Source organism: Glarea lozoyensis, assembly GCF_000409485.1.
Source record: "Glarea lozoyensis ATCC 20868 chromosome Unknown GLAREA5, whole genome shotgun sequence".
NCBI classification, from domain to species: Eukaryota; Fungi; Ascomycota; class Leotiomycetes; order Helotiales; family Helotiaceae; genus Glarea; species Glarea lozoyensis.
This window is the reverse complement of record NW_007361000.1, coordinates 555907-569320: the sequence shown is the minus strand read 5'-3', so window position 1 is coordinate 569320 and position 13414 is coordinate 555907. Positions and strand designations below refer to the sequence as shown.

General features: G+C 47.2%; 3 protein-coding genes across 3 annotated transcripts; 1 reads left to right on the top strand and 2 right to left on the bottom strand.

Annotated features, from left to right (window-relative positions):
• Positions 1 to 89: 89 nt before the first annotated feature.
• Positions 90 to 3534, top strand: GLAREA_04392 (TPR-like protein; the record flags this gene model as incomplete). Its single annotated transcript, XM_008086769.1, has 2 exons — positions 90 to 2465; positions 2515 to 3534. 2 exons carry the CDS (start codon positions 90 to 92, stop codon positions 3532 to 3534), a joined length of 3396 nt encoding a protein of 1131 aa, XP_008084960.1.
• A 6354-nt stretch (positions 3535 to 9888) lies between these two features.
• GLAREA_04391 (uncharacterized protein) lies at positions 9889 to 10343 on the bottom strand (the record flags this gene model as incomplete). The annotated part of the gene is made up of 2 exons (XM_008086768.1): positions 9889 to 10086; positions 10134 to 10343. The coding sequence occupies 2 exons, from the start codon at positions 10341 to 10343 to the stop codon at positions 9889 to 9891; spliced, it is 408 nt and encodes a 135-aa protein (XP_008084959.1).
• Positions 10344 to 11296: 953 nt separating this feature from the next.
• On the bottom strand, positions 11297 to 12470 carry GLAREA_04390 (uncharacterized protein; the record flags this gene model as incomplete). The annotated part of the gene is made up of 2 exons (XM_008086767.1): positions 11297 to 11529; positions 11786 to 12470. The coding sequence occupies 2 exons, from the start codon at positions 12468 to 12470 to the stop codon at positions 11297 to 11299; spliced, it is 918 nt and encodes a 305-aa protein (XP_008084958.1).
• Positions 12471 to 13414: the final 944 nt, after the last annotated feature.

Sequence of the window (13414 nt, the reverse complement as noted above, 5' to 3'; positions counted from 1 at the left end):
CTGTTGAAATCGATTTGGAAGAGCTATTAGACGATACAACCGAGTTATGTACGCTGTTGGAAAATGAAGGCGCGGCGCGAACATACTGGATGACTGTTTCGTTGGCGTATGCCAAACAAAAGAAAGTCGATACGGCAATCGAGCTGTTGATTAAGGGAGGTCAGGTCATGAGGGGCGGCCCCAGAGAGAAACTCAGCATGCTTACCTGCTTGTGTTGGATGTATTTGTGGAAAAGTAGGGAGGCACCTCGAGTTGCACCGGAAGGTGTACTGCCCTCTGAGGCCAGGACGAAGGACTATTTTCTGGGGCTTTCAACGTCTACGTTGAATGAAGCCCTTCGAATAAACCCGGCGTTCCCACCTCTGTTTCTGGCTCGCGGAGTTCTACAATTACTGAAGGCGTCACTGCAACCTCCTTCGAAGTCTGCCGCGCCTGGTGCGATCGATATTGACAAGGCGGAAATTCTGCGAGCATCGTTGAAGTCTTTTGAAGATGCAATTCGGGTCTCGCAAGGAAGAAATATGATGGCTGTACTGGGCAAATCGCGCGCTCTTTATTCTCTTGGAAAGTTTGCGGAAGCGCTGGAAGGATATCAAGAGGTTCTTCACAAGATGCCGGAATTGGTAGACCCAGATCCACGGATAGGAATTGGGTGTTGTTTCTGGCAGCTTGGTTTTAAGGAGGATGCAAAGACGGCCTGGGAACGGGCGTTGGAGATAAGTCCAGATTCGAAAACCGCAAATATCCTACTCGGTCTTTTCTACCTCGATGCCAGCGCGCATGTACCGACGAACGGGCCAGAATTTATTCGCCTATACAAGAAGGCAATGACGGAATACACACAAAAAGCTTTCAAAGCGGACAAAGATCTTCCGTTGACTTGCGCTACCTTTGCTGGCTACTTCTTGTCGCGAAAGTCTCTTCCCAACGTTGATACTCTTGCTCACAAAGCAATCCAGTATACGGATGTTAACGCCATTGCCAGTGATGGCTGGTATCTCCTAGCTCGAAAAGAGCACTACGATGAAGATTATGAAAGGGCAACTGACTACTACCGCCGAGCTGATGAGGCGAGAGGTGGAGCAGAACGTGGATATCTCCCTGCTAAATTTGGTGCTGCACAGTTGGCGGTCTTGAAGAGTGATTTTGGAGAAGCGAAATTGCGACTGGAGAAAATAATTCAGCAGTCAAAGAACATTGAGGCTATGGTTCTTTTGGGTACGCTTTATGCGGAGGAAGTCTTTGTCAGCCAGCAAAGCGCTGTTAAGGAGGACAAATCCACCGAGTTTAAGAAGGCGATTGGTTATCTTGAAACCGCAAGAAATGCCTGGAAGGACCCAAAGAAGAACCTCATTGCTGATTCTTCGGTGCTCCTCAATCTTGCTCGCCTTTACGAGGTAGACCAGCCAGAGAAAAGCTTGCAGTGCCTTCAGCAGGTCGAACAGATTGAATATGATCGTCTTCCCAAGGACGAAAAACCGGATGACCCTGAGGAAATTGCAGCTTTGAAAGAGTCCCTGAGGGAAGGTCTGCCGCCTCAGCTTCTCAATAATATGGGCTGTTTCTATTACCAGTCTGAAAAGTTTGAGCAAGCTGGAGCCATGTTCCAAGTGGCTCTCAATGCGTGTATGAAAATCACCGAAACCCAAGAAGAACTTGATGGTGATGCACTTGTCACGACTATCAGCTATAATCTTGGTCGTACATACGAGGCTAGCGGCCAGCTCGACGAAGCCAATACCGTCTATGAAGGGCTACTGGCGCGTCACGATAACTATACTGATGCGAGGACGAGGCAAGCCTACATTGCGCTCCGACAAAACCCAACTGACGACGGACCGAAAAAAATGGGTGAGCTCTACAAAGACGCGTCCGCTGACCTCGAAGTCAGAGCGCTATATGGGTGGTATCTAGGGCGGGTCAACTCTCGCAAGAAGATTGGGAATCTTGCTGAAGATTCCGAATTACGCCATTACAAACATACTCTGCAGGGTTACGACAAGCACGACCGGTATGCTTTGATAGGCATGGGAAACTTGTATTTGATGACAGCCCGTGAAATGCGACGAGAGACAGACCAAGACAAACAAAAACGAAGCGCCATGTATACCAAAGCTGTGGAATTTTTTGACAAAGCTTTACAGCTTGACCCAAAGAACGCTTACGCCGCTCAGGGGATTGCAATCGCTCTTGTTGAAGACAAGAAGGATCTCAAAACTGCATTATCGATCTTCGTCAAGGTTCGAGAAACAGTCAAAGATCCGAGCGTGTTTGTCAATTTGGGTCACGTTTTCGCCGAGCTACACCAGTACAGCAAGGCTGTTGAACATTATGAAGCTGCTTTGTCGAAGGATAGGTCTCGTGATGCTCAAATTCTGGCATGCTTAGGCCGGACTTGGTTGGCAAAGGGCAGGGCTGAGAAGAACTTGACAGGTTACAAAAATGCCCTTGAATATTCTCTGAAAGTGAGTCAAGCAATACTATATGCACTCTCTAATTGCTAACATTTCACAGGCTCTTGAGCTCGCGCCAGAACAGGTTCATTTCAAGTTCAATGTTGCATTCGTTCATATACAGCTTGCTACTGCTGTTTACGGGACGCCAGAGGCACAACGAACCCTGGCAGAGGTTCAGGCTGCTGCTGAGGGACTGGAAGCGGCGATTGAGTCTTTAGAAGCAATTGCCCAGCACCCACAAACACCCTTTCCAAAACACGATATTGAGCAGCGAGCGAACATGGCTCGAAACACCATGCGCAAACAGTTGGAGCGGTCTATTCAAGCTCAGAAAGAGTACGAGGAAAAGAACTTTGAAAAACTCCAAGCTGCCAAACAGAAGCGAGAAGAGGAACTGAAGAGGCGGGAGGATGCCAAGAAGGCAGCACAGCAAGCTGAGCTCGATCGAAAGCTTAAGATTGCCGAAGAGCGGCAAAAGATCGCTGAGAAGGATCGTGAACTTGCTGATCTGAGGGCCGAGGAAGACAGAGCACGAGAAGCTGCGGAACTTACGACTGATAGTGAGACTGGTGACAAAGTTAAGCGAAAGAAGAAACCTCGTGGAGGTGGCGGAAAACGCAAGAAGAAGAATGATGATGGAATTACAGATGATGAGAGTGGTGGGGAGCGAGAGCCAAAGCCAAGGCGTCGCGCAAAGAGAGGTAGTGGTGATGATAGCGATGAAGAAAAGCCAAAGAAGAAGAGGAGATTGGCAAAGAAAGGGGCAAACGACAAGCCCAGCAAATTCAAGAGTAGCGAGATTGTTGTCGAGAGCGATAGCGATGGTGATAACGGTGCAGCCGATGCTCTAAAGGAGATGGATGATGAAGTCTTGAGTGACGCACCTGCATCTATGGATGTTGATGAGGATGAAGCAGCTCCCGCCCCTGCGAAACGGAAAAATCGCCGTGCAATGATTGATTCCGACGATGAGGACGAGGATGAAGAACCTGCTGCGAGAGACGACTCTCCTGCCACCGCGAATGGGGATACACCGATGGCTGATCCAGCACCTGCAGCTGAGGACTCCGATGAGTAGGTGATCCGAGTATTTCGGCTTGCAGTGCAAATGGTTTCTCATCCCGAGAAGGGTTTCATTTCTCGTTACACATTGCGGGTTAGGGAACTGTTATACCCGCGATTGTAATATCACTGCGATTTCTTGCCGTCGTGGGGGTATGGAATTAAATGGGGGTATTGGAAGGGGGGAGTTTTATCTGGGCTATTTTTTTGTGTATGATCAGATAGATAGATATCAATTTCTATGGTGGATTCAAAAGACTATCCCCATGATCGCGGAGTTGAAAATATGGATATAATAATATTCTACCTATCATATCATAAATCTGTTTCATCACAACTTCCATCATCGTTTGTCATGAGAGACATACTCGCCAATCTCTATGCCCATTCCCAATGTGACGGACCATACAGGGACGGAACGTCAGCTACGCAATTTTGTGGCTTACGTGTGGCAGGGCTAACGTTGATAACAGCGTTGTGCTGGTACGGAGGTATTTCGACGCGTTATAGTACCTAGTGATTTAACTTGCTTTTTGTTAGTGAGGTGATTCAATGCCGTACCTCGCTTAACCGAGCTGGAATTTAGATGGTTGTTTGCTTTTTTGTCGGGCTGACGGCAGGTGAGGGACGGGCTGACGGGTGCGAGTCGTTTGAAGGGACGGGAGAGTTTGGGATGGGTGGTGGTGGCCGGGTGTCCGGGTAGGCGGTATTGTGTGGGAGGTTGCTTTTTTGGGGGGTAGGTGTTGGTGGGAGGGGATGGTAGGGTGTATGTATGTATGTATTCATGCATCGTGTCTGTAACTCTGTGGTCTGGGAGATGTTTGGAATGGCGTGTGGTGTTGCGGGTATTTGCTTTTCAAGCCGTATTTGCAGAGTGAGGAATTGTTAAATGTTTTCGATGGGTTGTGTATAGTAGGGTTGGAGTATAGGGGAAGTGTAATTTGATAGTACCTTACGTTTTCTATCTTGACTGCGTTTAAAGCTGTGTATCAGAAAAGCAATTTTTGACGTGTTAAAAACAGCCTTTGACGTGTTAGCTTCTGGGCAAGAGTAAAGGGCCCGATACCATGGGGAGGTACATGCCCGGCGGGAGGATTTGGGGGGGATCTGTGTCTTGCCGGGGATTTTCACCTTGTTTCGGACCTATCTGATATTCTTGCGCTTCTCTCGCATCTTGGGACCTTCCATTAGTAAATTTCGGACTCCTCGATTCTGTCCATAACGCTAGTAGGGTGTTTAAACCTAAAAGAGAAACGACCTGACCCTGAACCTAACCTCTAACCCTAACTTACCCCTAACCCAAACCCTAACCGGTTAGCGTTATGGACAGAATCGTGATTTCCTAAATTTCTGCTTCACAATGCTGGAAAGCTTCGTTGCCCACCCGTAAACTTAGCTAAACCTGATTACACCTTTCAAGAATTCCGAACGCGAAGTTAGTGCTACTCGGCAATTTGACCACATGGCTAAAACTATTCAACCACGCCTCGGTCACGTAACTTCGGAACTTTTTAACCTCCTTCCACACGTTTCGTACTTTGACAACCGCGTGGGCAATTGGCGTTTTACTCAAACCTCTCCTCAGCTTTAAAGTGTCCTGTGTGACTTCGGAACATAAATGCCATGTGCCATGTTCTGTACAACTTCTTCGGGACCGCTACCCGTCAAAGTGGTGGTCAATATTGTAATATAGATCTCGCGCCCAGCGGGTGTTGTATGACATCGGGGATTTACAAGCAAGGTGATCACATGGCGTATTCGTGCGAGGTGTTGATGATCCTGATGTGTTCCGAATTTAGGTTGTTTAATTATCGATGTGCGTACCCGATGCTTCGGTGGATATTTTGTTCGGGAGTCAGATAGTGGACCGAATAATGGCTTTGTCTAATATGTTGGATGCTAGGAGGTTGGATGTGGGTCGCTAGTTGAGTAATTGGTCCTGGGAAGAGATGGGAGATGGCTGTGGTATTGTAGAGTTTTTGCAATAATGACTATGTGTTCTTGGGATATTTTCTTGAGGCAGTGATAGACCTGAATATGATGGGAAGTTGTTTTACTGAGAGAAACTCATCTCTGTGTAGTGGTAGGAACCAGAAATTTCTACTTCAATGATTCTTGATAATTTAATTCAAACCAACATATGAACAGCTCAGAGAGGTGAAGATTGAACAAAAAGCTTTAGGGAGTGCGAAAACTGTGACTTGCTTATATGCTTAGGGATAGCTAACCTTACCAAGTCATATTCATAACCATGTAAGCCAATAACTCTTTCATACATCTATAAATATCGTGGAATCTGAACACTGGCAATTTTTTAGCAGAGTTTTCTACGTGCATAATAGACGGCGTTCCTCAAGTGACAGAACCTACAAACCGCCTTGGGTGAATGATGGCAAGCGCTTACTGCTGGCGATGGAGAAGAGTTGAAAAAAATTGTGATATACGAAACCTCTGTGTAGACGTGCTTTATGTGCTCATATTACTAACTTGCAGGTTGTATTATATGTCTACAACGCGGAAAGACTAACTTTAGCCATGAGCTGAATCGTTACAGCTTGATGTCTAACAAGGCAGAGGAGCTGAACATTGGTACAAGTTGTCTCAGGGTGGAAAGATTCTATTGATCGTCTACGAATTAGATTTGCTTTCGACGATTTCTATGGAATGTTAGTGAAACGTTTTAAGGTATTCTTTCGGCAGACTCAGTGGAGTGATGAGACTTCAATATCCTTGATTGTACACAGAGATCAAGAGGGCTGAGATGTCTCAAGTCATCGATCAAGTGGCTGGCCGTTGAGTTACTCTGAAGTGAACATTCGAAGACGATTGGAAGCTCCACGAGCTCCACGAAAGGTTGTCAGATTTGCCGTCCTTCAATCGGATCTGAGATACTGAGCGGTCATAATGCAGGTCTGAGCTTTGAAACCGCGATTATCTTGTGCTTCCGAAGAAAGGTACCTGAAAACTGCCGAAACATTCGAGGCCAATGACAGCAAGATGCTGGCTCGCTGGGTAAGACATGTCTCTCAACCTCGGCTACCCTTAACGTCCCGCTGCTTCGTTTGAGCTTACTGGTAAGCTTTTGTCCGTGTCAATTAACGTTTGAATGGCATCGTGCCCGGCAAGGAATTGCTGGTTGTGGCCAGAACAAATTGCTCAATCGAGAAGGTTGATCCTGGTAACGTTGAGTGTGTGCATATCTCGCCTTGTGAAGCCATCCGCCGTTTTATGAAAACTTCCGAATCAAATGAAGAGATCTCCAACGGTTGGAGATCAAAGCAATTAGAGCTACGTATAAGACATGTTTCGGAGAATTGGTTGAGGCCATCCAAGCTGGCCAGCTCTCTTCATGTACGCAAAACCATGCAATAGCCGCAGGACATCGAAACATTATAGAAATGCTCAGATCGCGTGTAATAGCGGTGAGAAAAGTACAAAGTCCATTGATACGTCGAATATCCTACAATAAAAAAGCGTATGCTTTGACGTCAGAAGTAAGCGCGCCTCTATGCAGTGAGAGTGATGAATTTGCAGAGAAGACACGTTCAGAGCACACATCGGGCTAGAAAAACGTAAATCCCAACTGGAGAGCTTGGGACATCCTGGGCACGGAAAAAGCAAAACGGTTCGGGACTGCTCACTCGGCAGCGGGTCCGTCGATATATAGCCCAACAATGGAAAGGGGGTCGAATGAAAGGGAAGAGGCTCTTCTGTGGAATGTCAGCAGTACGACGCATAAGCAGTTGGTTCTTTCTCATGCGGTGTGAAAGTCTGTGAAAGCCTCATAAAAGATGCAAGTGACAATAATAGAGGGGACGAGCTGCAGAGTAGCATTTGGCGGATTATGATAGGCGGGAAAAAAAGAAATTTTTAATGCGCGCCTCGTAGCGAATTAGAACAGGAGGAATCGTTTGACAATCGTTCATGGGATTTATGATTCTCTAGTAATAGTAGATGTAGAGTTGTGGAGTAACAGTTCCGAACACGTACGACGTGATGCAAGAGGAAGCGAGCGCAGAAAACTAATGCAGGTACAGTTTACGCCGCTTAACACTTCTCGTGTGCGGATGCATGTGGTCAATAGTAGAATGCCTAAGAGAGAACTATAACGTTCCGTTTTAGCAGCTAAATGCCTAGTCAGGTTAGTAAAGCTTAAATAAAAGTTAATTCAGTTGGTAGTGGAATTCTTGCCGTTATCATTTTAGTTCTTCGTAGAAAGTAGAGCATCATCGACTGAAACAAAAGCAGCGCGCGAATTGACTTCGTAAATGCTTATCCTTGCCCTGTATACCCCACACCTTCGAAGGCCGCTTTTCGGGCTCGCTACGTCGCGTATCACGACTTTATGTCTGCTGTCAATATTGGCTTTTATGGTCGCCGTAATCTAACGGGAACGAACTGGCACAGTCAAACGTCCATCTTCCCGCACCACAACGTCTCGGAGAATTATCACCAACTTTCTTCTTTGAGATTTTCGAGAGCGATTGGCGGATATTGATTTCTGCAGTTTCGCTTCACTGGCAAGATTCCCGAATTGTGCGTTTTTCGTTTGCTATTAGGTTCATGAATCTGCTCGCCGAGCATCAAGACAAATTCCCACTGAAAGCTCCAAAGTCCAAGCCTATCCACCATCACAACGAAGCGATATGCGGAGACAACTGCTTGCTGATGCTCGAAAGGTATCCGGAGTACACGAATCCATGGCAATAGCACCCACCTTGCCCCAGTCTCGGCGCTGCAGAAAAACCCGTGGTGGGGAGGACAAACCGGCCAGCTTCCATCCGGATCAGTTCTGCAACCGAAGGTCCCTTAGCTGCCCGACTGATTGACGAATGGGAGAGTCATCCGTATATTCTCACACAATTGCAGACGGGCTATTCGGGCTGGAACCAAGTCACGTCGAAGCAGCCACGTCTGAGAGTGTTGTCTCTGAAGAATGATGGTTACACCCGGCCACAGCCTGCAGAACACCGCATTTTGCCTGCCACCTATTTGCCGGGAATACGTTTCAAGATCTCCAGAGATTCAGATGGTGAAGGACGGACGCCTCAAAGACTGTGCGGGATCGCTGTGCTTCGCGGATGACGGGAGAAGAGGACATGGCGTAGAAGTGATAGGTGACAAGGCAGGTTCCAGGAACCTGGCGGGGCTGGGACAGTGGGGTGAAATCCAGACTCTGTCAATCGCAGGCACAGACAAGTACTGTGAGCTGCTATCAATTTTCACCTCGGGGCAGTCTAGTATGATACTCTCAGTCGGTACCTTATCACGGGCATATTAGCATGAAAACACATGTCGAGTAACAAATAATTCGGCACAGCTCTCGCTGTCTCCTCGCAAGACGGATGGAGCTCAGAAAGCTCTGGCCCGTTTCACCAGTTGTGGGGTATTTACTGGTCTGGTCTGCAGCTATCTGACGATACTTGCCTATCAGATTTCGCAAGGCGTCGTCGCTCAATGCTAACATTTTAGATCTACGAGAGGATTCAAAGCCGCAGACAAACAATTGTGTTTGGCCATATTAACCCTAAGATCCTAGTTCCGTTTGACCGGAAGAAGAAGGCAGGAATGATCTGTATCTTGAAACGGCGATCCAAGGATTTTCGATTTAACCTTACTTTCTTGCAGAACTCCTTCGAACTTAGAGGAATACCGACTGGTGGGTAGGCAGCTGAAGCTCCCCAGAAACAGATTTTGTTTTCATCTGGTGCCGATAAATGAACCCTTCGCATGCAGATTTACACCTTAATGTTTGACATCTCGAGAGATGATATCGGGCAGAATCAAACTATGTTTGGGACTAATCACGTGGTTACTTGATAATATGCCTAACGTGTAGATGGCATGTTACAACCATTTCTCTCTCTCTCTCTAAATTCAATTCTACTCAGACGGAACGAGGGTGTTAGAAAGATGAGATTGGACTTGGTACACTAATCCACTCGCTCAGACCTCTCCTACTCGTAGCTTTCTGGTCCGAAAAAAAGGCTTCTCTTCCGAAATTTTCTTATCATTAATATTTCTTTCCGGCAGACTTTCCGGTGTTTCTTTGAACCTCTGATCGCTTGGTATACCATATCCAATTTGGGCTTAAACGTCGAAACGACACTGTGGAGCTATAGCTCAAATCCTTCAACCTCGGATTTCCATATACTCCGATCTTAATCATCATGGATCTACAATGTACTGACTCGACTGAGAACTTATGGAGTTAACCCTGTCCTTAATGTGTAGTTGGTCGCCGAACTCAGGGATCTGATTGTGTAAACATGTCATGGATCAGGACATGACACCTGCGATTGTATGCCGAACCACCAAGTGCCGTACTGCAAGATGGCTGACTTCCCAAGGATAAACGATCGTTCAAGTGTCAGAAGAATTGATCTACTGCAAGAAGATGTCCTATTAAGAAAACGTCTTTGTTTTCCCGGCCATTCTGCATGAAATCAGCTTTATTCCATCCTATGAAAGGCGGCAACCGAAGAGGACGAGATTTATTTGGTGAGATGTTGGGCAGGAGCACCACCAAACCGTACCCGAAATGGTTGCACTCGTTAAAACGAATGTCCTAAGAACTGTCAGCATTCCCCCAACGAACGTGAGTGCATGGCATACTTTCAGTACTATTGCAAGTGAACCAGGTTGTAAGGGTGCTTTGCCTCCTAATCCGATGATATGTGCAGGTACAGCATACATACGTTGGGATTCGATGATGCCCGCGATTTTTACTTTTTCTTCCTCCGAATCTCTGCGTATTGTCGTCTTGTAAAGAGCACAGCTCGCAAGGTTTACGGTTTCAGAGAGTCGCCCAGGTTTGACGGACATGTTTTCACTGGAGACGAGAGAGAGCAACGAGTATGTTGACGCAAAATGGTACTGTAGCACCGGAGTTCTGCAGTCGACTCCAAAAGAATTGGCCAAAGAATATGATCTGAAAGTTCAGAACCAAGGGTCGGTTGACAGAAGTTTGGTTTGCCTGTCACGCTTACTGGGTAGCTGCGTCTCCAGCTGCGCGCGATCTCAAATGGCGAATGACCCTGAAGTTGAAGATATTCCAAGCCAAATCTCGATGGTAACGGAGGCCTATTGGCTCAAGCTGCAGGATTATTGCATCAAACAACAATTCATTTCAATACAACAATCGAATATTGAGCCCAGAAGCGGACATATGAACGTCTTTGGATGACGAACGATTGATCTTCTCTTTGCGGCACTTCAACCTGTTATTATCAGATATGTATAATAACATGCAGCGCTTAGCCTGCGGCCTCGCCGTCCCATATGTAGGCTGCCATCTCACGGCCGCTGAGCCGTTCGACAAGACGGGATGGAAGCTTCATCAGCAGAGAAGAGCGCAAGCACGTCCAACCAAGACGTCAACTAGTTTTGATATTGAAAGTTCATTATCAAATACCATATTGTTTTAACGGAAATTGGAAGAGCTGTGGGGAATAGTACCGTGGTTGTAGGCGCGTTGAACAGCAGAGTATACGTGCTCGGGCTTCACGGTAGGTAGACTCCGAGATCTGGGGATTTCCGAATATGGCGACTTACGACGATGAAAATAATAAGGAGAATAAACGGAGGTTGAAATCGCCTGTGCTGATATACCACCACTTTCAGAAGTGTCCACCGCACCGCCGTTACATTTTGAAGTCGCCAAGTTGGGCAACGAATTGTTCTAGAATTCCTCCATTCTGCTCTTTCTTATCTGTTGAAGAAAAACTGTCATCTCGGTCATCGTGGGGCGTATGTACCTCGCCGTGAAGGATTTTGGATTATTTTTCCCTCGATACTTCTGGAAGGCAGGATTGAAATGTGTACCAAGAGCTCGTCTTGGGTCGCCGTACAAGCTCCAGCTCCAAAGTCAACGCCTCCATCATCACCTCGCACTCTCGTACAGTAGCATCACCACTACTGGTCAATGGCGTCGCGAGACGGACCGTTCCAATAGCACCAACGAGAGACGGGTCTTCTAATAATGGTAACTCACTAACAGCGCTGCTTATGCCTATTTCCACAGAAATTGGCAGTCTCACGTCAACACCAAACAAAAACACCATGGAACGCGTCAAAAAGCATGATAAGAAAAACAAAAACAACAACAAAAATCTCGGACGGATAGCTCAATAGCTCCACCACTAGTCATATACTACTGCGGAAAGACAAATGCCAAAAATTCACACGGCATGCGCTCGCCGAATTGTGAATTGCACACTCCTTTCGCAGCAAAGGAACTGCTGTATTCAATTCTTGTACGGACGTACGAGAAACTCGGTCCACTGCTGGGCTCTTCGAAGGCCCTCCACGAATGAAAGCCCTACAGAAGGTGTTGGAATTCCGAAATAATGGCTGCTTTGGGGTAAAGAGCTGGTTCCAATAGATGCACAGTTGGATCTGCAAGACCCGCTCGTAAGGACCACTCTGGGTCTTGTGAAATTGCAAAGACAAGACCCCCCACCTATAACGCGCTTCTCCAACTTGCTCATCATCCCCACCAGCGTCAACGACGTTCGCAAGTTCGCAGTTACATCGAGGTCCCGAATTGTAAGGCGGACCTGGTGGTTTGAGGTTGCCAGTTTCTGGGTCAGTTTGGAGTTCTGAGTTCCTCGTGCTGGCCAGCCTTCGAGCTCGTGGAAACGTCAAGATTAGGATTTTAGGCCAGCGACCAGCCCAACCTTTTCCCCTGGATGTCCAGCAGAACGAATTAAACGTGGTCGCTAAGGCGGACGACCCTTGAAATTTCTCTCCAGCACCTTTCCACGCCTCGTCCGTACCGGACGCTGCTCTCTCGCCTTCCGTACAAGCCCGTGTTGCTTCATGCAATGCAGTCAGGAACCAGGTTGCTCGTCTCCGTGCCTCCTCCCAGCAAAAAGGGGAGGGGTATCTGGTGGATAAACCCAGCGGATACCCAACAACCAGCCAGACTTTCCCTTCTTGGGACCCTGACATCCTTTCACAAGGGAACCCCCAGGGGTCTCGAGAGCTAGGGAAGACGGTGGGACTGCGCCCATCTCCCTGGATCAAAAGCACGGGTCGAGTGTGTATCTATGCTTGCCCTTAGCAGAACCCAGAAATGGCTGCTTGCTCCCTCTTCTTCATTCATGTATTCGATGTGTTGAACTGCATTATTATCTTTATTTGATTGCATCAATACTACTGTGTCACCACACCAGACACAATTACCTCCAGAACCATCCCCTCATCTTCTCAGCCGCGCTCACTATATCCTCCTGCATGCAAAGGATCAACGATACCCAGGCTTCCGTTGGCCTCGACCTGCCGCCGTCGTGGTTACATGACAGGAGAGGTGTGGTCCATCCATGGTAAACTTATCTCCCAGCGTCCAGTCAGATCCTTCAATCTTCTGTAAAGCGTCAGAAATCGCCAATTGCGTATTCGACCGTGGTACCACTTTACAATAATACGTTTTCAGGAACGGTTAGTGGAAATCGTCACGGTATGTCGATCACTCGCCCAGTCCTCGATGTCCCAAGATCAATTTGTGATGACTTTTTATGATTCGTCCAAACCTGGTCTATATCACCGGGAATCTCCTCTTGATCCGACCCAAGATGATTATAGCCACTGTCCTATAGCAAGTACTGATCAAGATTAGTTTTTAGCTCCAACGTCTGCTTCATTGAAACATTCAAACATCAGTCTTCTCGACCTTTCTTCTACAGCAAAGACCAGAACATTGAACCACAACTATACCGCCCAACAATTATTCGTAAAGATTCTCGTGGCTGCGGCGTGTCACACAGCCTGTCGACGCGTTATTCCGTTACGCGAAAAGTCAGCAATTCTCTTCCATGGTTAATATAGTTGGGTTTCCCCTGTCCGCCGCATGAATACTTAAAATACATTTCATCCACCACCCAATTATTCAACGG